The 23,389-nt window shown below is 38.9% G+C and overlaps 1 protein-coding gene across 2 annotated transcripts in view; it reads right to left on the minus strand.

The window, feature by feature from the left end:
- The window catches only part of ANO10 (anoctamin 10), a 203,607-nt gene that overhangs the window by 168,488 nt on the left and 11,730 nt on the right, over window positions 1-23,389 (minus strand). Inside the window, exons 3-10 of one of the 2 annotated variants that reach the window (XM_061127910.1) lie at window positions 22,411-22,608; window positions 21,015-21,149; window positions 12,645-12,713; window positions 10,676-10,795; window positions 7,649-8,218; window positions 5,700-5,755; window positions 3,800-3,874; window positions 1,786-1,968 (exon numbers count right to left, since the gene is read on the minus strand). In XM_061127910.1, the coding sequence (XP_060983893.1) occupies window positions 1,786-1,968; window positions 3,800-3,874; window positions 5,700-5,755; window positions 7,649-8,218; window positions 10,676-10,795; window positions 12,645-12,713; window positions 21,015-21,149; window positions 22,411-22,608 (1,406 nt within the window). The remainder of the gene's footprint in view (window positions 1-1,785; window positions 1,969-3,799; window positions 3,875-5,699; window positions 5,756-7,648; window positions 8,219-10,675; window positions 10,796-12,644; window positions 12,714-21,014; window positions 21,150-22,410; window positions 22,609-23,389) is intronic. The other variant, XM_061127911.1, reaches the window with a different exon arrangement.

The raw sequence follows: 23,389 nt of genomic DNA on the forward strand, positions 1-23,389 counted from the left end.
GTCAGTCATGTGATCTAACAAGGCAGCGCTACACATGGAGCAACCCACCCCCTATGCTAATGGAGGTCCACCTCCGAAAATGCTGAACCTGAATCTTGGGGGGCGGGGAGGGGGGGAAAGAACGGGACAAACTGGCTTCACAAAATTCATGCTCTGAAAAACAAAAAGGTCGGGGGGATTACTCTAGATCTGCAGTTTTCAAACTTTCAGGTCTCCAAAGCCCTAAGCTCTTTAAAAGCACTGATGATATCACAGACTTTTTGTTCCTAAAAGTTATTATACCTAGCATTATTTACTGTGTTAGAAATTAAAAAGCCGAACTGAAAAAATATTTCTCATTGACTCATTTCAATAATAAAAAGCATATTAACATAAATAAAATATTGTTTGAAAAATAATTACATTTTCCAAAATGAAAAATGTTGAGCGTGGAGGGTGGTGCTCACTTCCATCTTTGGCACACATTTTTGATGCCTAGCTCGTGAGAAGGCAGCTCGTTTGCTGTATGTCAACACAGTATTCTGGTTGGAATACTCACCATGAAAACAGCCTCACACAGCTATGCGGTTGGATACGAACCACCCTCAGGAGTGGGAGAGCAGTGCACAGTGAGATCTGAGGGGCTACACAGCCTTGGCCCTGTTACTGGAAGACCTGGGTCAGGAGACCCCAGTGGATGACCTCTGGTGGAGACATTATGGAAAATTTCTTTTTCCTTATACTCTGTCTCACATTTTCCAAGCTTTCTACAGTGAGTAAGCAAGTATTAACTCTTTGGAATAATGTTTTAGTCTCAAACTCCTTTTTCCCAAAGCTTGGCAACACTGTTTTAGATTCACATGTAGCACTCAGGATGACTTTACAGAAAATACAATTCTAAGCTCACTGGCTTCAGTGAGGAACCAATGTACCTGGGGGTAAGGATGAGTGCATAGCAAACAACAATCTAGAACAAATGCATCCCCAAAGCACAACCCCATTTCCAAATAAATGGAGAGAGTTAAAACAGCAATATCTGATGTCGATCTTGTGAAGAGAGTGAAGGAGGAACTTGTAGGAGATGAGGCGGGAAGAATGGTCAGATAACGCATGACCCTGCAAGCAAGTTAAGATACTAAGGATAGACACTGTTGAACCCCAGCGTTCACTCAGAGACCCACTGCCTGGAGGGGGGTGGGGCAAGCAAGTTAAGTTACTAAGGAGAGAGACACTTAAACCCAGCGTTCACTCATAGATCCACCGCCTGGGAGGGAAATTAGTACACTGCTTCCTTCACTTCACATCAGAAAGCCCATGCTGAGTAACGTAAAGACTTTGAATAGAAAAGTCTTGAATGTTATTTCTTTAGACACCAAGTGATTAACAACACAGAGCTTTATCTACCTATTATCAACATGAGAAAAGTGGCCTTCCACCATTAGCAATGGGCTTCCATTTTTTGAGTACAAAGCGTCCAGAGCACACAATGGCTCCACGGCTGGTTCGCCTCTCCCCTGCTCTGCCATCTTGGAAGCATCCCCACCACCCTCAGCAGAGCAGTCTCACAACTCATGGGACTCATCCGTTGGATGTTAGGCATAAACTTCAGGTTCAAGACAGCAGCATCTTGACACACTCTTCCATCTTTTTAACTGTGAAGTACTTCATGGTAAGGAAACTGGCTGGAAAGCACTTACAGAACAGTCACACCTGAGATGATGAACATGTACATATTTGTTGTATACAATCTGGACATGACTGCTATTATTCACTTTCAATGTTTAATTCAGCAATATCCAAACTTACCAAGTAAGTTCCCATTTCCTTTTCCAGAACGACCTGTTCATATAATGTAGCATCGATGTCTGCCTTTAAAGCTTCCACCTTCTTCTTCACCCGCACATGGTGCTTCTTTTGGAGCCAATAAGGAAGAAGAGATTCCACAATTTGGTTAAGGATCTGGGAGGTAATCAGGAGAGTAGCCAAGCTCTAAAGAGAAGCACATAAATGATATTTGGCAATGTGGCTTAACAAAACTGAAGCATGTGTACAATTATGCAGTAAAAAAAAAAAAAAGGAATCTTAACAAATAATGTATTAGTATGTTATAAAAACTAGTATCAGAAAAGCTAGGTATAAAAAAAAATAAAGAAGAGCTAAGTGTTAGAATGATGTTTCTAATTTACGGTTTCTTCACAAGACAGACAGACTAAAATACAAAAAGAGTATAATACAAATAAGATTATAATAGAAAACTGGTTATGAGTTGGGAGAACAAATTAAATTGAAATTGTGTTTTTTACAATCTCATGTGAGTTGAAATGATGTTCTCTCCCTTTGAAAGTTTAGTCAGAACTTACTATAAAATTAATATATCCTCCCTCACTGTAGAAAAACTTAAAAGAAAAAAGTCAGTCTTAACTGCACAACCATGTCAGAACCACTGCTAACATCTTACTTAAGTATTTCTTCCTAATCATACGTAAAAACAAAAGTAGAACATCTGTATGTACACAGCTTTGCAGATTTCTTTTCTCACTATCCTGTGAGCGCTTTCCCATGTCATGAGTAATTCTTTGTTACCAGCCCATGCACTGTGGTTGAATCTAAGTACTATTTCCAACTCCCATTGTTACAAGTGCTGCTCCTCACCTACGTGCATGAATCTTCATCCCACTTTTGGTGATTTACTAGGAATGGAATAAGGTTCTTAGGAAAGTCACTCAAGTGGTTTCCAGAGGTATTGGGTCAATTTCCATTCTTTCCAGGTAGGCTGAATCAGTGTTTCCATCACAAACCACCTTTGCTGATATTAAAATTCTTTGTTTCAAAGAGTTCTTTCCTGCCCCTCATCCCCTGTTAAATAAAGGAGACTCTCAAAAGTATAAGAAATAAGGGGTCATATCTCACTAATACACTAATGGTGGGACTGGAGAAGGTATGTATGTTTAACCTATTGATTCCAAATGCATTATTTTCAAAAATAATTTGTAAAAATAGCATTATATTTAGTATAGTTACTAGGAACACAGTATTTTACTTTTATGTCAGCTTTTAGAACTGTAACTACAAAATCTTTTTAAATTTCTGTTATACACATTTTTAAATTTCTTGAAAAATGATCCCAAGCTCTCATATAAAGATTAAGAAACCTAAACTTTGAGACACTAACAATCGCAGTATATCAAAACCAGAAAACCAGTATATCAAAACCAACTCTTACTGGTGGGTGGCTCAAGTATTTAAAAAAAAAAGAGAGAGAGAGAGAGAATTTAGAAAGCAATAATTTATACTTCATTTATTATCCACTATGATTATGAGATCCAGAAATGGTAACACAACAAAATATATGGCATACTTTCATAAATACCTCAGAAATGATACAACACTGCATAGCATCTGCTGGTCTGCAAAGTTTAACAACTTACTAGTTTAAAAATGAAATGTGGAAGACCTACTTAAGGTTATACCAATCACCCCCACCCTGAGACACACACAGAAGTTCGATTGATGAATTCATTTTCTTGCTGTTAAAATTGCTTTTACAAGCTTTGGTATGAACTATATATTTGATTTTAGTGCCCTAAATGATTAATTTTGCACTTTGGTTAGCTTCAACTAATTTCTTTCCAGTTGAGCACAATACATACTGCAATTGCTAATGGTTTGTTTTTGTTTTTGTTTTTAGGATTGAGCTTAGAAATACACAAAATTTAATAATCTTGTCAAGATAATAAGGGGAAGACCATTACATTACTATACTATAGGAAACCACCTTGCAAATCAAAAAATTTGATACCTTCCTGTTTTTCACACTCACCTGACGCAAAAGCTTCATATCCTTCAGGACAAAGGCAATGTAGAAAAGTGAGGCAAAGCAATTCAGAAAGTTGAACTGCCAAAAAAAAAAAAAAAAGATAAAAAGAGAGAGAGCAATATTTAATATTGTGTCACTGAATTTTATTACAATTTGTGGAGCCCTATACCAAGGCCACAGGTGCAGCACCCCATACCAAGGTCATCTCTGGAACTGAGCGAGCCCCATAGCAACCATTGCCATGAGCCTTCCTGATCTAAACTGGCCAGCTCCCTAACCCCGTATTAGGTAAAAATACCCACCCTAACCAATCACTTAATGTCACCCTTCTAGCAGGTATTTTCTTTGTCTTGAGGCTGTAAAGACTGGCTACCAACCCAGGAAAACTATCTGCTCTCCCTTAAGCTGACCCACTGTTCCTGCTCTAATAAGCTCTATTTTCCTCTCATTCTGCCTCTTGTTTGGAAATTCTCTTCCCAACACATACAGACCATGACACAACTGCAAACATCACATTTAAAGATGTCATGAGGGACTTCTGGTCCAAACAAGATGGCAAAGAAACCAAGATTCCACATGGAGAGTGGCATGGACCCAAAAAAAAAATTTTTTTTTTTAAAATAAAAGGGAAGAGAGAGACCTAACACGCATAGGAGAGGATGAGCAGACTCTCAGGAGTGAGTCTTTTTATAGGATAGTCACCTGTCACTGTATCTAGCACCAACAGAGAGTAACCTGGTCTTACAAATGGCTAAATTCTTTAAGACAAATGGGGTGTTTTACCTCTAAGGGCAAGAGCTCTGTTTTGTGATCTTTTTCAAAGAATCTTTTAATGCATCACACATTCCCCTGTTCACATTCTCACACAGACAATACAGACTGTAACATCCTTGCTGAGTCAGCACCAACATTTTGAATTATTTTACAGGGCTAGAATGAGGCCCTCAGAGCCTTTTTAGATACAGATGGCTGCTTGCCCCTTTTCTAATGTCCAAATTGCTAAAGCTGCTGAAGTCTCATTACTTATGAGAGGTTTTCTATTTCCTTCCCTACTCTTGCTTCTATAAATGTACCTACTTGCAGAAACCTAATCACCTTCCTAATGATGGCTTCTGATCCTTTAAGGATGGAAAAAACAGATAAATAAGCTTCTCAGAATGACTTCTGGAGCTGGAACAAAGGCTCTTTCTAAGCGAGGGCCTGGATTCCTCTCTCGGGAGTAAAGTACACGGACTGTGTTAAATCAATTCCAGTGCAGAACTGCAGAGTTCAGAGGACTCTCTATGCACCTTTCTTGATTCTCAGCTCTGTTACAGATGGCTGAGGTAATCTCCTGATACATAAGGTGCTTTCAAGCCACCTCTTTCTTATTTCTAATAATGGTGGGAAGAGGCATAATTGTGAGCTTCTACATAAGCAGCAAGCAGGTTACACAGTACTTACCCTCCATCCCTTTCCTCCTGCCCTTCAAAACATGCTAGAAACCTCTTGGACTTTGGAAATTCCTTAGACAAAATTTTAAAAAATAATAATTTAGCACTCTATCACTAAATGGTAGGTGGGTAACTGGAAAGACTGGTGAATAATGAAACATTCAAACCTGAGTCACCAAAAGGAAAAGAAGAGAAACATGTCTATAGTGTTTCAAACAACTGGAAATTGGTTATAATACTAATTTTTATATTTAAAGTCTTATATCATGGACACATTTGTAATAAGACTGCTGAGTGTGTATACAAATATACTTATTAATCAATCCTTGCCTTTCTGGACAAAGTATATTAACTACTATTACCTGATATTTTAAATTACAATCAAGTCTTCATATTTATAGTCCTAAATGTTAAACAGTATACACTAGTTTCATAATTACAATGGATCTGTATATAAAAGTTCTACTTACCACTAACACTTTCAGAATTAGGTGATTCTGGTAGGCAGATTCCAATCTGTGATTCTCTAAAATATTAAAAGGGAGAAGTAATGTCTCTCAGATAAGAAAGCAGAACGGGAGTTGTCATGAGGTGAGGTGAAGCCTGTGCTGAGGGCAGCCATGTCCAACCACAGAGCCTCAGGCAGTAACCACGCTAGACAGTCAATCACGGCTACTGCTTCCCACCAAGAACATCAAACAACAAGTAAACTAAAGACGCATTTTTCGAGGTACTGAAATAGCACTGTGGTCTGAAATTATTTTTTAAAATGTTAATGCAACAAAGAAATGATCCCACACACAGCCACCAGAAAAGACTGTGTGAGCAGTAATAGTAAAATTGAGAGCAACCTCTGAAGAGCAGTAGGGCAAGAGATTAAATTTACAAGGATTAATTTAAAGGGAATTCAAGTTTCCATCCTCAGAAACAGAGACACTGTGCAGGTCCCAAGTTGTTGTTATTGTTTAGATGTGTCTGACTCTTTGAGACTCCATGGACTGTAGCCCGCCAGGCTTCTCTGTCCATGGGATTCTCCAGGCAAGAATACTGGAGTGGGTTGCCATTTCCTTCTCCAAGGAATCTTCCAGACCCAGGGCACAAACCTGCATCTCCAGCATTGGCAGGCTGATTCTTTACTGCTGAGACACCACAGCAGGGCAAAAGGACAAGAGAGGCAGATTCTGAACAGAAGTATCACCTTGCACAGACAGGTAATGTTAGGCTGACCTGGATTTGAACCTAAACTCAGTCAGTCAGTCACTGTGTGACCTTGGGCAAGTTACTTAACCTCCTGACACTCAGCCTCCTTGCCTACCAAACAGGCCTGACGCTACCCTTCTCCCAGGGTTACTGTCAGGATTAGAAATACAAAAACCATAGCTCAGCTCAAGGAAAGCACTCGGCAAATAGTAGCTAGTAACTATGCTCCAATAAAAGTTTTTTTAAAAATATTATGAGAACAAAAAGAAATAAATGGTGTGTATTAGTCACTCAGTCGTGTCCGACTCTTTGAGACCCCATGGACTGTAGCCTGCCAGGCTCCTCTGTCTGTGTGATTTCCCAGGCAAGAATACTGGAGTGGGTTGCCGTTTCCTTCTCCAGGGGATCTTCCTGACTCAGGGATCAAACCTGGGTCTCCCGCATTGCAGGAAGATTCTTTGCAGGCAGATTCTTTACAGTCTGAGACACCAGAGAAGTCCCAAACAAATAGTATCTGTTGTTATACAACTAATATAAAGAATTTAAAATATCTGTATGGTCCAGAAGTTCAGGCCTAGACTTCTTCCTAGGGGTTAATATATTAATAGCATATTTATTTGCTTGACTGAATAAATTAATTAAAGAGAAAACTGCCTATCAAGACCCTTTTTAAACTATAACCAAGTTCACCTTTTACCACACAGACAGACAAGAACAGCCTCCTTCACTGAGTTCAATGGCAGGCCTGTGCCCCACACAATTACACAACTGGTTTTCAGATCCTGGACACAGAATACGGTGATGACTCAGTCAATCTTATCCCTAGCATAAAACACAATATAGTATGAGAAGCACAGGTTGGATAAGCCTGGCTCTGCCATTTGCTGTCTGAACCTTGATAACGCTCAGTATCTTTCTCCACAAAATTGTGAAATAACCTCTATTTCATGGTGCCCTGAGGAAGGGAAAATGAGGAACTATAGATAAAGTGCTTAGCAGGGCACCTAGAGCATAGTAACTAACGACACATCAGAGCTGTGAGAACCATGACCTGGAGATCATGGGAGTTCCCAGAGCCCATGAACTTCTCCTTATGTCTCTACAATGAGCCCAGAGCAACATCTATCTGCTTTGCCAGGGAGTGGTTCTAAGAATCCTATGATAGAAGCAATGTTTCTTATAGGCAGATAAGACATAAATACAAAGCGTCAAGTCTTACCCCATGAGGTTAAAAACTCAGCAGCGTATCGATAGAGGCGGTTCATGATCTCGATCACAATGGCATAGATGATGCTGGGCACATACAACAAGATGCTGGTCCACTCGGACCCACTGTCCTCATGCAGACCCAAGGCCCAGGCCTCCATGTCGAAGTAAATCATCATGACAAACAGAGAGAAATAGAGACAGAGGCACACGAAGGGCAGGGAGACCAGGTAAATGCGCAGCTGTCTCTTGTAGCTGGGGTAGAGCGGCTCCTCCCGGCCAGTTACTGCATTGATACCCAGGACTCCGTGATACCCTGGCCGGGGCTCCTCGAACTTCCTCTTCATGACCAGGGTACCCCACCGGTAGGTCATGCTGGCACAGCCTCGCTTCCACACTTCCAAGATCACCGTGGACCAGATCAGGTTGAACGAGGCGAAGATCACATACTTGTCATAGTCTTCCCATGCAAACAAGTAGTAAGGTAACCCAATGATGGCCATGGGGATTAAGGCAAACGTGAAATACTCCAGAAAGCCAAAATAAAGAGCGATGGTTTCTCCAAAGTAGCCACGAATTCTGTCTACAATCAAAGCAGGAAAAAAGAGACCATTAGCACAGACTGCCGAAGAATTTTTTTTTTAATCATTTCAAGTAAGCTTATTCACTTTAGTTAAGTGGGGATCATTTAACAACCTTATTTCCCAATCAGTGGGTAATAGTAAATTCATCCTCCGTCAAGTACAAAGGTCCCACTTGTCTGCAGAGCAAGCCCGACACCTCCCTGGGCTTCGGGCTCAGGCCATAGCTCCTGGGGCTGCTCTGTCAGGCATCCTGGGTCTGCTTCTCTTTACCTCCTCACTGATGGATGCCCTCTTCACAAGGAAAAACTCACCTTGGGCTCATCCCAAATCTCCAAGTTTCCTAGTTGAAATTCAGCCATGGCCAATGAACCACCTTTTTATTTTTTTACTGGCCTTACCTCTCGGAATGCAGAACTTCCCCAACCAGGGATGGAACCCATGGCCCCTGCAGTGGATGCATAGTCTTAATCACCAGACCATCAGGAAGTCTCACAGCCAATGAACCATCTTAATTTGGGGGGTTATTTTATGGTCCCCATTTTTCTCACACTTTAATACTTTAGAGTAATAGAGGTTATTTTCAAAGACTCCCCATCCATAGTATCCTGCTCCCCGCCCCCGCAACCCGCTACCCAAAGCTATATATTTTCATCAATGTGTCATGGCAAACTTTTCAATACCCTGAAGAAAAATTCTTCAAAAGCACGAACAATATTCTACATGTTAACTTCTAGAACAGCCATGGAACACATTTTTTTTTTTTTTTTTTTTTTAGTGTACGAGCACCCTCTAAGGAAGCTGTCTTTAATTTGATGCAAATAGTTCTTAGGAACAGTGAGGATGCCCTGGAAATTTTTTTTTTTTTTTGGGAACACATTTATCTAAACTTTCATACACCCACTGGGCAGAAGAAGGGCCAAGCAACATCACTGTTAATTGTCTGTGAACTTGACACAAGCTAACTAACACAAAAGAGGTCACAAACACTGTGTCCTTTGTCAGCCACATCTACATGGGTGAGTTTTTAGACTGCAAAAGGGCCCTGCATTGGGACCAGGGTGGGATGCAGGCGGTAAGGGAGGTGTAATAGTTAGAATTAGTATTCTTGGTTAATTACATGCAGTTTAAAAAAAAGAAAAACACAGTGTTTTAAGATAATGTATCAGATCAGTCTACAGGGATGGTTCAGACTAAACAAAGACACTGTTTTCCCCTATCTTTAATTCTCCTATTAACTCAGGAGCATGTTAAAATTAAAAAAAAAAAAACAAACAGAGGGTATGATAAACTAACCTCAAATGAGAATCAGGTTAAAAGATACCCAAGCAATTAAAACAAACAAAAAAAGACACTCATGGGCCTTGGCTCCAAATCAAACCACCTCTCTCTTTTGATCTCAGGACAAGTTCAAGATCTTCCTGAGCCCCAGCTCTCCCAGAGGCCTCAAGACCACTACTAACCTGTGCTCATCCTTCACCATCAACTCGCTCTTCCCCACTTGCTTTCTAAGATATAGCTACTGGAGACTGTTACTTACAAGACCTAGAAGTAATATTTAAATTTACAGCCACTTAAAGGCTAAACAAAGTGAAGAAATGTCGTATAAGTGAAACATAAAATGATTTTTACATCACCTGGAAGTATCAACATTTTTCCTTTCAAAGAATTCAAGTAAAAACTCAAAATGCAATTTTAAAATTGGACCCTAAAATGACTTTTTGCTCATTATGACAATATTATAATGACCGTTTTCAGAAACGGAAATTGGAAGGAAAGAAAATTTTAGAGGAATTCCCTTAAACAAAGAGAAAAAGGCAATGTTCTTTATAAAGAAAAACTGACAGCAATACTTATGGTGAAAACTACCAGCTTAAATATAATTTTTACACTTAAAAAACATCACTAAACCATAAACCTTGAACATCCATATTGATGTAAGTTTACACAGAATAATGTTCAACATCCATTGAATAAATTAATGGTTATTCTTCTAAGTGTCTCGAGAGAAAATGGACAGATCCAGTAATGCACACCAAGATCCTTATGAATTATCTCAAAAGATGCTTAGGCCTGCTAGTCTGCTGCTAAGAATGAGCAGAGCTTGGCCCACTCCAAATAATTAGCTCTAAAGAAACAGCAACTTTCCAATACGAAATATTCACGGTCAAAGTGAATTCTTACAAACTATGTTCTACAACAAATCAGACACATGCTCAGGATGGCCACTCTGGACTGTCCGTATCATTGGTGACATTTAATAAAAGTCTGTAATTCACTTCATCTAAAATGATATTAAGAATAAAATAAATAGATCATGCAACCCACCTTATCCTCCTCACCACTTTTTTTGCCCACACAGCTGCTGAGTCCTGCCCATCACAGCATTAAACATCCACCCAAGAAGGACATCACCAACTGCTGTGTCCTCCTCTAAGAGAGCCGGCACTTACACGTACCTATGGGCTGGAACTTCAAGGTAAATCGAGTATACCAGGTGTCCTCAAGCTTCTTCAGGGCCTCATTGTCATGCAGTGGGAACACCTGAACCACAATGCCAGATGTGAGCAGCCTTCTCACTGCAGAAGGAAATTATGAGATGGGTTTGACATTTCTCATGACACACTTCCATCCAATGCTACCCAGACTCTCCAGGAAGAGAAAAGGGCTACATAAAGACCAGTACTGTCCTGCCTGCTCCCAAGGGATATTCTTCTGTTCTTCAGGATGTCAACATCTTTACTATTTCCTTTGACTATGAAAGCAATACTAGTTGATGTAAAATTTTCAGTCTTACAGAAATGCACAGATTAGTACTGGAGAGGCCCCGGTATTCTCTCCCTCCCACAAAAAAATAACCACTCTAAACGCAATTAAGTGTATAAGCTGACTTCAAAATAAACATCCATAAATATTTTAGATAAAAAAGGAACCATTCGCTACACATCATTCTGTAATCTTCTCACGGAGTGGTAGTAAATGACGAATACTTCTCAACGCCAATGTAAACAGAACATGAATATCCTTTTACATAGTGTCATAATATTTCCTCCCATGAAGTGCTATAATTGAACTAACCCTCTATTGAAAAATATTTATTTCCTTTTTTGGCTATTATAAATAATGATAAAATTCTTGTAGATATAACTTACCCCACGTGCCTATGATTTCCTTTATATATACTTAGAAGCGCTAGGTCCAAGAGCAGAGCTTATGTGTATTAAACTTAGATACATATTACAAAACAGTCTCTAGAAAAATTTTACTCATCTGTCTTCCCACTACAGTGAAAATAAGACAATGTTCAATTCATGCTCACTGATATGGAGTATTTTCAAAACCATTTTTCTCTTTTCTAATCTGCTAACAAAGGCTTTGGAGAAGAAAATGGCAACCCACTCCAGTGTTCTTGCCTGGAGAATCCCAGGGACGGGGGAGCCTGGTGGGCTGCCGTCTATGGGGTCGCACAGAGTCGGACACGACTGAAGCGACTTGGCAGCAGCAGCAACAAAGGCTTAAGTTCACAGCCAGCAAATACCAGAAAAAAAAAAAAAAAAAAAAAGACTTCCTGCTTTCAGCAATCATTTGGTATGATTGTAACACTTGTGCACATATCTAGGCGATGAGACAGGCTGGGACCTGGGACCCTTCACAGAAGTGTTTGCACCTGGACAAAAGTCTCTTGCAGCAACAGAATATAAGGGACTAAAAGTTACCTTACACAGGCCAGGTGCAGTTGGAGCAAATTATGCACAATGAGATTCAAAAAGGCCACAAACCAACTGCCACTTCTGAGGCGCCGAGAGCAGGAGCAGGTAGCCTGCTTCCATCCCCGCACACACCACCACTGAGGCGGCGGGCAGGGCGGGTAAGCCCGCCCTCCATCCTGGCCCACCAATCCGCGCCCGCCCTCATACCTGACCCCGCCCCCTGCCCCTCACCCCCAGGAGCGAGCAAGGGCGCCTGTCACTGCTGTCCCGTGTCCTGCAGCAGGAGGCCCAGTAAAGCCTGCCTGAATTTCACCTGGCCTCTTATCAATTTCTGTTGCAGAAAGAGGCCGAGAACTCAGGTCAGTTACAGAAAGACAAACACATTTAACCGAAGACAATATCCCCCAGTGATAATAAATGAACATGAGGTAATCTTTCACCCATAATTATTTAGACTCTGGGTGGGTGGGTCTTTGGATCTTTCCGAGGGAATGTGTTCTGCTCATGGAGAACTCAGATGCACTGCCTTGTGCCCTATCTGGGGAGATGGGACTTTTCACACAAGTTCCCAGCAGTCTCTTCCTAAAGACTATGGCCGCTTATAAAATGGAACTCATCAAGAAAGAAAGGCCTGCTGTTTGTATCCATGGATAAGCTCTGAGTTTAAGGTTTATCAGCTCATCTCTACTGAGGGCTGCCTGCTTTATCTCCAATCTACCTTGTTCCCACAGACAAGTGATGAGCGTATCAGGCAACAGGCCCCTCAAGGAGGACAGCAAGTCAGTATCTGCAAAGTGGAAGAGAAATAGGATTTAAGTTTTCCATGTAGATATACTACATGTAACAAAGAGAGATGGCATCTCAGGACAGAGGTCCTGTTACAAAACCTTCAGTGTAATTTTAAAGAAAACCTAACTTCTTAGAAATGGGGGGAAAAAAGGATAATAAAGAGGAGATATTTGATACTAACAATAGGAAAAGTTATCAATATGATCACGAGGGATACTGTCTTTGGTTAAATTTGTTCATCCCAGATACGTGTAGAAGTATTAAAATCATACTGGTCAAATGACTGCTGGAAGCAGGAAGTGTTTTTCTGATTTTGATACTTGCTGTTTGTGAAGGTAGGCCTTTGTTATCAGGTTAGAAAAAAATAAAACTGATTTTGAAGATACAAGAAAAAGTACGGATCTTAAAAAAAAAAAAGGGTTCTTAATAGCTGGTTCTCCTTACCTCTCATGCATAAGTTATACACATAAGTTCAAGAAAAGTCTTGAAAAGCTAGGGATGTGATAAAAAGCCTCGTTCTCCATGACCGAAAAAGGTGTATGGTTTAAGTTATATCAGCGCTGGTGCTGTCAAATCCATTTTTTAAACATTTTTATTCTAAAGTGTTTCAGAGAATTGTTTTCTTCAGCTAACAGGAGTGAAAGTCAATCACCCACATCAGTTCTCGTTCTTAGCTCTTACTGAGGGATGCACAGCTGTACCTTATTCTTCTATCACTATCCTTTTCAACTACATCAAGTTTAACTTTGAACTGACTTATGGCATCTAAATTACTATTTTACTATTTTTAAGCTCTTTTTAAAGAAATGATTCCATTCTGCTATAGAAGACATTCCAGGCCTGCATAAAAAGCCGCTTGTAAACCTCTAAAGATAGGGTTGCAAACTAAGGGACTCAGAGAGACCATAAAGCTTCAAGTCCTAAATCACTGGGCGTCACTTCATCACCAATGCCAAAAGCATGGTTCTGGTTTCAGCCTCTAAAAATAGAGGAGGTGTTTTGTTTTTTTTTTCCAGTCAGTCCTTGGACTTTTCTCTTGTCAGCTAAAAATGTAATTAACATGAGCCCTACCGTCAAAGGAAAATAATGCTGTCTATGCCTATTTAAAGAAAGGAACAATTTAGGACTTCCCTGGAGTTCCAGTGGCTGACTCTATACTCCTAATGCAGGGGGCCCAGGTTCGATCCCTAGTCTCTCTGGTTGGGCAAGTAGATCCCACATGCTGCAACTAAGAGTTTGCATACTGCAACAAAGATCCCACATGCCAAAATCAAGAACCCGGTGCAGCCAAACAAATAAAAATAAATATTAAAAAATAAAGGAACAATTAAAACCAAGATACCGTTCTTTAAGAATGCTGAATGATCCACTGTCAAGCACTAGGACTATTACTATTACAGACGTTTACGAATTAGTCACACTAACCATAATCTAATTTAAGGGAGACTGTAACTTGGCTTATACTAGGGACCCTCTAAATAAAATAATGCAGTGACAATACTAACACAGCCTTCAGTTAATGTGACATAAAAGTAAACACAAAAGCCACTCTCACAATTCCTTACAGTGTCTCGGTGAGACAGGGAGGAACAGGCGATGCGTCCTCCAGTCCAGCAGAGGGGTGATGAGCACGCAGCGCCCACAGGGAGAGGAGGCTGCGCGGGGACACAGGGCCCCTGCCGCCCCTGCTGCTGGCCCCCCTCCCAGGCCCCTCCTGTCTTAATGAGGAATGAACTGCTTCTCAGGGATGCCTGTGCTTTCAAAATGCATTTTTATATTCCTGTATTGTTTTCATCCCTGATTACATAACAACTGCAAATATGTATGTGGCAAAACACAGTGTGTATAGAGACATACAGATATAGATACAGAGATATATGGGACCATACCCAGCAATACACACAAACACACACATCAGTGGTTTGTCTTATATGCATGCCTGCTACAGGATATTTACTTGACACTCTATTATTCCCATAAGGCAATAATTTTAGAAGACAGAATATATCTGACCACTCTAATTTATCCATTTGTATACACAGATATTCAGAGGAAGTTACTGTAATGTCCTAAAAAAGAACAACAATATTTAAAAACCTCACAAGAGATTGCTATGCCCCATCTATCAAAACATGACAATCATCTGATAGACATTTTGAGACAGAGCTTTTACCTAAACTGAATAATATCCCTTAGGATAAAGTTAATATATACAAAAGTCGCCCCTCTCTCAATGCCTCTTTCTAAAGAGTTTTTCACTAGGTTACTTGCATGACTGTTAATTACTAGCAATCAACAGTCAAAGGCAGTCAGAGATTCTGAGGAGATCTCAGCTCACACAGAAAACTAGAAAAGGGATGCCCCAAGATGGCCACTGACAACTAAGACACACGTATAACCAGAAACAGAATGTGGACCTCCTGGTAACAAGTGGGGGCAGAAAGACAACCTTGTCCTGTTCTTGTTCATGAGGCCAAACTAAAAACAACAAAGGAAATAAGAACCATAAAGGGAAACCCTACCTTTGATGATAGTAAAACGAACGAACAAACAAACAAAAAAAAAACTACAGAGTGAAAAGAGAAACTATGAAAAGTGGCCTTAAAAATCAGCCCAGGGTTCTAAGCTAAGAGCAAGCTGGGGCCAAGCAGGCAGGGGGCAGCGTTCTCCTGCACACCGAGGGGTGGGAGACTACTGTCCCCGAACCCAGAATGCAGGCTGAGGGGGTGCTCCCTGCCTGGGGCCACAGCCGGGCCAGAGACACACGGCTGGAGGAGGGAGAGAGCTGCCCACTGGCACGGAGGGATGGATATAGGCAGCACAGCAGCTGTGGTCCTGGTTGGCCAGACAGACGGAGAGGCCAAACCCAGCAACACTCCTCTTAAGAACAGGGCTCCAGGGATTTAACCCTCCCTGGTGGTCCAGTGGTTCTGAATCCCCCTTCTAAGGAAGGGGATGAGGGTTCACTCCCTGGTCCGGGAACGCTGATCCCACACGCCACAGGGCAGCTAAACCCATACACCACAACTGCTGAGGCCAAGCACTGCAATGAAAACATCCTGCGTGATGCAACCAAGACCCAACACAGTCAAATAAATGAAGAAATAAAGAAAAGGGCTCCACCGAGGCTCTAAGATGACTCAAGGAGAACACACTGTCAGGCAGAATCCCAGTTCCTGACCACCACAGTTCCTGACTGGAGGCCCCCCACCTCTTCCCAATACACACACTTCCTTCCCAAAACAGCTGGTCTGGAAAAAATAGGGGTTCATTAAAAAAATAAGCAAATGCCACAAAGAAACTGACATCAAATTATGCAAGAATACTCTAAGAGAAAAGAGGAAAGTCATTTTTTAAAAAAGCAGAGAAGAAATACAGCAAAAAAAGTTCCAGCATAGAGCAAAGAAAAATTATGGAATTCTTCAAGGAGTTCATGAAATTAAAGCAAGCCACATCTCTGAATTAAAATGAAGGAAAACCTCTGAGAGCTGAAGGTGGGAGCCTGGAAAAGCAAAATATCAGAAAAATAAAACTATTACAAAGAAAGTCACAGTAAAAGCTACTGAAAAAGTAAAGACTGAAAGAACAAAGCTGGAAAATGGTCAACACGCCTAAAAAATTACATAAAAGCTTTAAAATATTTCAGAGAATATATGACATGTATATAAAGTATATACATTACATACATATGCACACACACACACACACAAATGGCATTCTTAAAGACAAGAACAGAAAATAAAACCAAATAACTCTTCAAAGGTAACTGAAGAAAATGTTTTTGAAATCACGGTAATCTTTAATCTGCACAGCAAAAGATGATATGTCCAACAAAAAACTGCTACGAGATAATTAATATCAAGACACACACAGAAAACTGGAAATGCAGACAAACAGGAATGATAAGCACCTACATTCAAGTTTCTAGACACCTCCCAAAGTCATACAGGTCAACCAGGAGAGCAGACAAAAGTATCTGTACCACACGACTAACCCAGAGACAGAGGCAACTGCAAGATGCAGTTTACATGGAAGCCAGGCAGTAAAGCATGAACACACTCTTGGTTCCCGAGTGTACACGGGACATTTTCCAAGACAGACCATATGTTAGGCCTCAACAGATTTAAAAAGATATGGATTATAAAAAGTATCCTCTGACCACAGCGGGATGAAGTTGGAAATCAATAACAGAAGGAAAACTGAGGAATTCACAAATGTGTGTAAAGTAAACATCACATTTTGAAACAGCCAGTGGGTCAAGGAAGAAACTACAGAGGAAATTAGGAAATACCTAGAAATGAATGAAAACCAAACACAATATACCAAAACACATGGGACACAGAGAAAGCAAGTCTAACAGGGCAGTTAATAGCAACAAATGCTTATATTTAAAAACAAGAAAGATCTCAAATAACAACCTAACTTTACTATTAGGGAATCAGAAGAAGAGCAATTTAGACCCAAAACTAGCAGAAGGAAGAAAATAAAAAAGATTGGAGCAGAGATAAATCAAACAGGATAGAACGGTAACAGAGAAAATTACAAAAACCAAAAGTTGGTTCTTTGAAAAGATCAACATAATGGACAAATCTTTAGCTAGATGAACTGAGAAAAACAGACAACATAAATTACTAAAATCAGAGATGAAAATGGGTACGTTACTACTGATTCTAAACAAATCAAAAAGATTGTAAGAGTATACTATGAATACCTGTACCCAACAAACTGGCTAGCCTAGATGAAATGGACAAATTCCTAGAAACACAAAACATAGCAAAACTAAATCAGGAAGGAAGAGAAAATGTGAACAGATTTATAATTATAAAGGAGTAACTAAAAAAAACCTCATGACAAAGAAAAAACCTGAACTTGATACCTTCACTGGTGAATTTTACCACTATTTAAAGGAAAACTAATATCAATCCTTCTCCAATTTTCCCCAAAAATTTAAGAGGAAGGAACACTACTAACTCACTCTATGAGGCCAGAATTACCCTGACACAAAGTCAGACAAAATCACTACAAGAAGAGAAAACTATAGACTAATATCCCTCATGAACAATGACGCAAAAATCCTCAGCAAAATACTAGCAAAGTCAATTCAGCAACATGTTAAAAGGATCATACACCATGACAAGTGGGATTTATCCTGAGAATTCAAGGATAGTTCAATACACTAAAATCAATCTGTGTAATACATCACATTAACAGAATGAAGGGGAGAAAAAAAAAACCACCACCACCCACATTATGTTGAATGGTGAAAGAATGAAAGTTTTCCTCTAAAATCAGAAATAAGACAAAGATGACCACTTTCATCACTTTTATTCAACATGCTATTGGAAGTTTTAGCCTGAGCAAACAGGCAAGTAAAAGAAATAAAAGACATCAACACTGAAAAGTTAGAAGTAAAACTGTCTCTGTTCATGGATGATATCATCTTATATGTAGAAAACCCTAAAATTTCCACAAAAATACTGTCAAAGCCAATAAATGAAGTCAGGAAAGTAGCAGGACACAAAGTCAACACCTGAAAATCAGTTTCATCTCTATACACTAACAAGGAACTATCTGAAAAGGTAATCATGAAAACGATTCTATTTTCAATAACATCACGAAGAATAAAATACTTAGGAATTAACTAAGGAGGTGAAGGGCTTCCCTGGTGGCTAAGATGGTAAAAAAATCTGTCTCCAGTGTGGGAGACCCAGGTTGAATCCCTGGGTGAGGAAGATTCCCTGGAGAAGGGAATGGCAACCCACCCCAGTATTTTTGCCTGGAGAATCCCATGGATGGAGGAGCCTGGAAGGCTACAGTCCATGGCATCACAAAGAGTCAGACATGACTGAGCTACTGACACAAAACCACACAACAAGGAGATGAAAGACTTATACAAATAAAGACTATAAAACAATGCTGTAAGAAATTAAAATATACACAGAGACATATCCCATATTCATGGGAGTTTATCTTGTTAAAATCTCAATACTATCCAAAGTAATCTACAGATTCAATGCAATTCCTACCAAAATCCCAATGATGTCTTCTGCAAAATTAGAAACACCCATCCTAAAACACATATCGAATTTCATGGAAACTCAAACAGCCTGAACAATTTTAAAAGAGAAAAACAAAACTTCCTGATGTCAAAACTTACCACAAAGCCAAAATAATCAAAACAGTGTCATACTATCGTACAGACAGACTATACAGGCAAAAGAATAGAATAGAGAGCTCAGAAATGAACCCTCACATATGTGGTCAAATGATTTTTACATGAGTACCAGGGTGACTCAATGAGTGAAGAATAGTTTTTGACTATGCTAGGAAAACTGGATATCCACATGCAAAAGAATTAAGTTGCTTAGCACCATACACAAAAATTAACTCAAAATGGATTAAAAACCTAAACATAGAATCCAAAGCTATAAAGTTCCTAACATAAAACACAGAGAATAGCTTCAGGACAGTGACCTTGGCAATAAGCTCTTAGATATGAACCAAAGGTACAGGAAAATGTTAAAATTTTGTGCATCAAAAGACAGTATCACCAAAGTAAACAACGGCAGCCCACAGAATGGGAGAAAACATCATTTCCATATCATATATCTCATAAGGGATTAATATCCAGAATACATAGAGAATGCCTAAAACTCATGATTCAAAAATAGGCAAAGGACATGCATAGACATTTCTCCAAAGAAGACAAAGACTCAGTGTCAACAATCGCTAGGTAAATGCAAGTCAAAAACTACAATGAGATAGCACCTCATACCTGTTAGGATGGCTATTATCAAAATATCAGAACATAATAACTGTTGGCAAGAAAGTGGAGAAACTGCAATGCTGTACACTGTTGGCGGGAATCTGAAACGATACAGTCCCTGTGGAAAATAGGATGGAAGTACTTCAAAAAAATTAAAAATAGAATTACCATATGATCCAGGAATTCCATTTCTTGTTATATACCAAAAAGACTTGAAAGCAGGATCTCAAAGATCCCATGGTCATTATAACCAAAAAGTGGAGGCAACCTAAGCAGCCACTGATGAAGGAATGAATAAACAATATGTGGTACATACATACAATGGAACACTGTGTAGTCTTAAATAGAAGGGAATTCTGACATATGCTACAACAAAGATAAACCTTGAGGACATTACACCAAGTGAAATATTCCAGTCACAAAAAGAGAAACACTGTGTGATTTCACTTATTTGAGATACATAGAACTGTTGAAACCATAAAGACAGAAGTAAAGTGGTGGTTGCCAGGTCTTAGAGCAAGACAAGGTGGGAGAGTGATTATTTAGTGGATACAGAGTTTCAGTTTCACAGGACAGAAAACTATGGAGATGGACAGTGTTGAAGGTTTGATGTAAAACATTATGAATGTATTTAATACCACTGAACTGTACATTTAAAAGTTTTTAAAATGGTAAATCTTATGTTATATGTACTTCAACACTTTTAAAAAAGAGAGAGAAACTTAAGAGATATAATAACAACCAAAAAAATGAGTGATCTATGATTGGATCTTGGTTTAAACAAACTATTTGGTGCAAGTGAGAAAATCTGAATACGCACTGACTCGGGCATCTGTCCTCCTGGATGACACTATTACAAGGAAATCAGACTGGGGACACAAAAACTGGTATGTTTAAAGAATTTCTTAGGCAGCAAAGATGTTCTAGGCCTTGGTATTATCTAGGTTTCAGGAAAATCTGGAATTACATGTCGTAAATACTTTCAGTCTACAAACTGGTATTTTCATTCAAATGGAATTACACAAAATCAGAAAGTTACAAACTGCTAATTTGCATTCAGGTATGATGTCCCACTGTGACTCTTCTTAAGTCTTTTTATGTTTGTATCTGTTCATACCCAGTGAGATGAGAGGAGATGGGAAGAAGGCTCCAGGAAAAGACCATGTGTCTAGTTTTTATTCCTCCACAGATTTTCATTACACTATAATGTCTGGGCATACGGTAAACTTGACTAATTTTAACTGAGTAATATGTAAATGCATTTACACTGAATTTTAAGCTTACTGAATGCTGTGAACCTTGATAAAGAAGAAGTTGAGAACCATAAAGAACAAATAAGTTGATCTAAAGCTACAAAATCATGAAGGTCTAAAGGCAAAATATATAATGGTGAAAAAATAAATTATTGTAAAGTTGTGTAAGTTTTTCAGTAAGGGTGGAAAAAGTCATTATAATTTGTTATTTACATATACAAAGCAAAATATAATTGCATTAAAACATATATTCATGAAATTAGTTGATACAATGACTTACATAATGATTTTCCTGGGTACAATTTTGCCTGGGGGTATCCAGGGACCATTTTTTCATCTCTGGCTCGAAGATTTTCAAGTTCATGTTTGATGATGAATTGACGTTCTGCCATGCTGAGGAAATCATCATTATCATCTAAAACAAAACAAAAATTCATAGTTATTTTCTCAGTATTAGCCAAAATAAAATCTAAAATATTCAAATAACCTGGGATTATGAAATAATGGTATAGACAATAAATAACTGCCATAAAGAGTAATCCAAGTAATAAAAAAGTAAATAGAACAGGATATTTTATAAGAATAAAAATATTCTGTGATGCCTTCACATAATATAGTTCTTCAATCATTATGCTAATGATTATATTATATGGTTCAAACAACCAAATGGTAGACACTTGCTTGCCCTCATTTAACTGAAATGAACAGAAAGTAATATATTCTTTAATTTTAACAATATTTTTAATTAGGAATGGATCTGAAGTTTGCCTACATGGCAAATTCTCTTCCAAACTCTCAAGCCCAGGCCAATTTCCTTGTGGAATCCAACATCTCTCACATAAATGAAGGAGAAGAAAGTCTGATAAGAAAATAGTGTCATTTTTTGACAGGTGAATCCCGTCAAATGTGGTGAATTTCACCTCAATCGTTTATTCACCAATATATAAAAATCCAGAGTGACTGAGTCTGAAGAAGTCCAATCGTATCTTCTAACTTTGAAAGGTCTTGGAAGGGACCAGCTAGTTTGGTTCTGAAAGCAACCTCCTACTCTGCTATCACAGCCATGCTGGATTTCGCAGTTCTTTCCAGAAATCACTCTCTTCTGAAACCCCCTTTGAGGCCAGAACAGAAGCAGGATAGGGGATTACAGGATATGAAATACTACTGTGCTTCTTACTTACATCAATCTAATGAACATCACCATTCTAAGACTTAAAATTATATAGATAAGTGACATATGTCATCTTAGTTTATGTTCATCTATTCCAGAGGTTGAATGGCAACCCACTCCAGTGTTCTTGCCTGGAGAATCCCAGAGACGGTGGAGCCTGGTAGGCTGCCATCTATGGGGTCGCACAGAGTCGGACACAACTGAAGCGACTTAGCAGCATTCCAGAGGTTACAAAGTAAATCTGCAACCCCAAGTCTGATCTTACCTGGTTTGATAAATAAAATTTTATTAGTACATAGCCTCATTCATTCGCTTCTCATGGCTGCAGGCTGCTTTTGCTTGACACTCGTGCTGAATAAGAGTAACTATGACAGATCATAGTGTCCACACAGCCTAAATATTCACTATCAGGCCCTTTACTGAAAAACTTTGCTGACCCCTCACCTACTCATCAAAGACTTCCTTTTGATAAATTGATTCTGACAGAAACAATCTTGGAACTTACCATCAAAATCTTTGAAGTTGTGTCGGGTTCCATACGTGAAGGCTCTCATGGTGTTATCACTGCACTCTTTTACCAATCCCACTGCTTCTGCCCCCAGCAACAATCGAATCTTGGAGGCACCGACAAGATACAAGTTCTGATTTTCCAGTGTTTCTTTCTCATATTTATTTAACAACGGTCTAAACAACAGCTGAGCACCTTTGGAAACAAAAGATGAGCACAATCTTGGAAAGTGATAAACATAAAAGTTTCAAATATGAAAGCCTTTTAAATAAGTATTCTGTTTCTAGTTTGGCAGAAGGCAAATAAATTATATTAACAATTTAAATCCAGCTCCCAAATAAATAATAAATAAAAGTAAGTTGGGGAAGGCAGTTTTTATAGCTTTTTGAAATAAGTGCCAAACCTGGAAAATGTAATAAGTGGCTTGTCAGTTACTCAAATTAGAAGTAGCTATTAGACAAGAATCAAATATTTGTTAGCTCTAAATATAAAACTGCACTAAGTAAAAATATGAAGCAAAAGGATATAGTATAAAAAATACAAAAATTTAAGAAAATTAATTTGAAATAAAATATCCCAATAAAAATGCAACAAATGTAACACAATTATATAAGACTACAACAGATTGTGTGAATGTTAAATACTGAATAATAAACAGTGAAATAATTTTTCAATGATTTTTCCCATAAATATTAATACATTCGATTAGGTTTAAAGATAAGTACCTATTGTTATTTGATACTGTATATGTAATTATTTCACTTCAAAGATTGTAGAAAAAGGAAGTTTTCCTAATTTCTAATTTCTATCTACATCAGACTTTTTAAGGTGCATTTATATCTTTACTATTTATCCTCTATAAAGTGTTGACAGGAGTTATAAAAATACCAATCAGATGGAACAGGATAATGAGCGGAATTTATATTTTACTTACCCAGGGGGTTAATAAGGTTAACTTGCCATGGCATTATTATTT

This window comes from Dama dama, chromosome 24 (genome assembly GCF_033118175.1).
Source record: "Dama dama isolate Ldn47 chromosome 24, ASM3311817v1, whole genome shotgun sequence".
In the NCBI taxonomy this organism is placed as follows: Eukaryota; Metazoa; Chordata; class Mammalia; order Artiodactyla; family Cervidae; genus Dama; species Dama dama.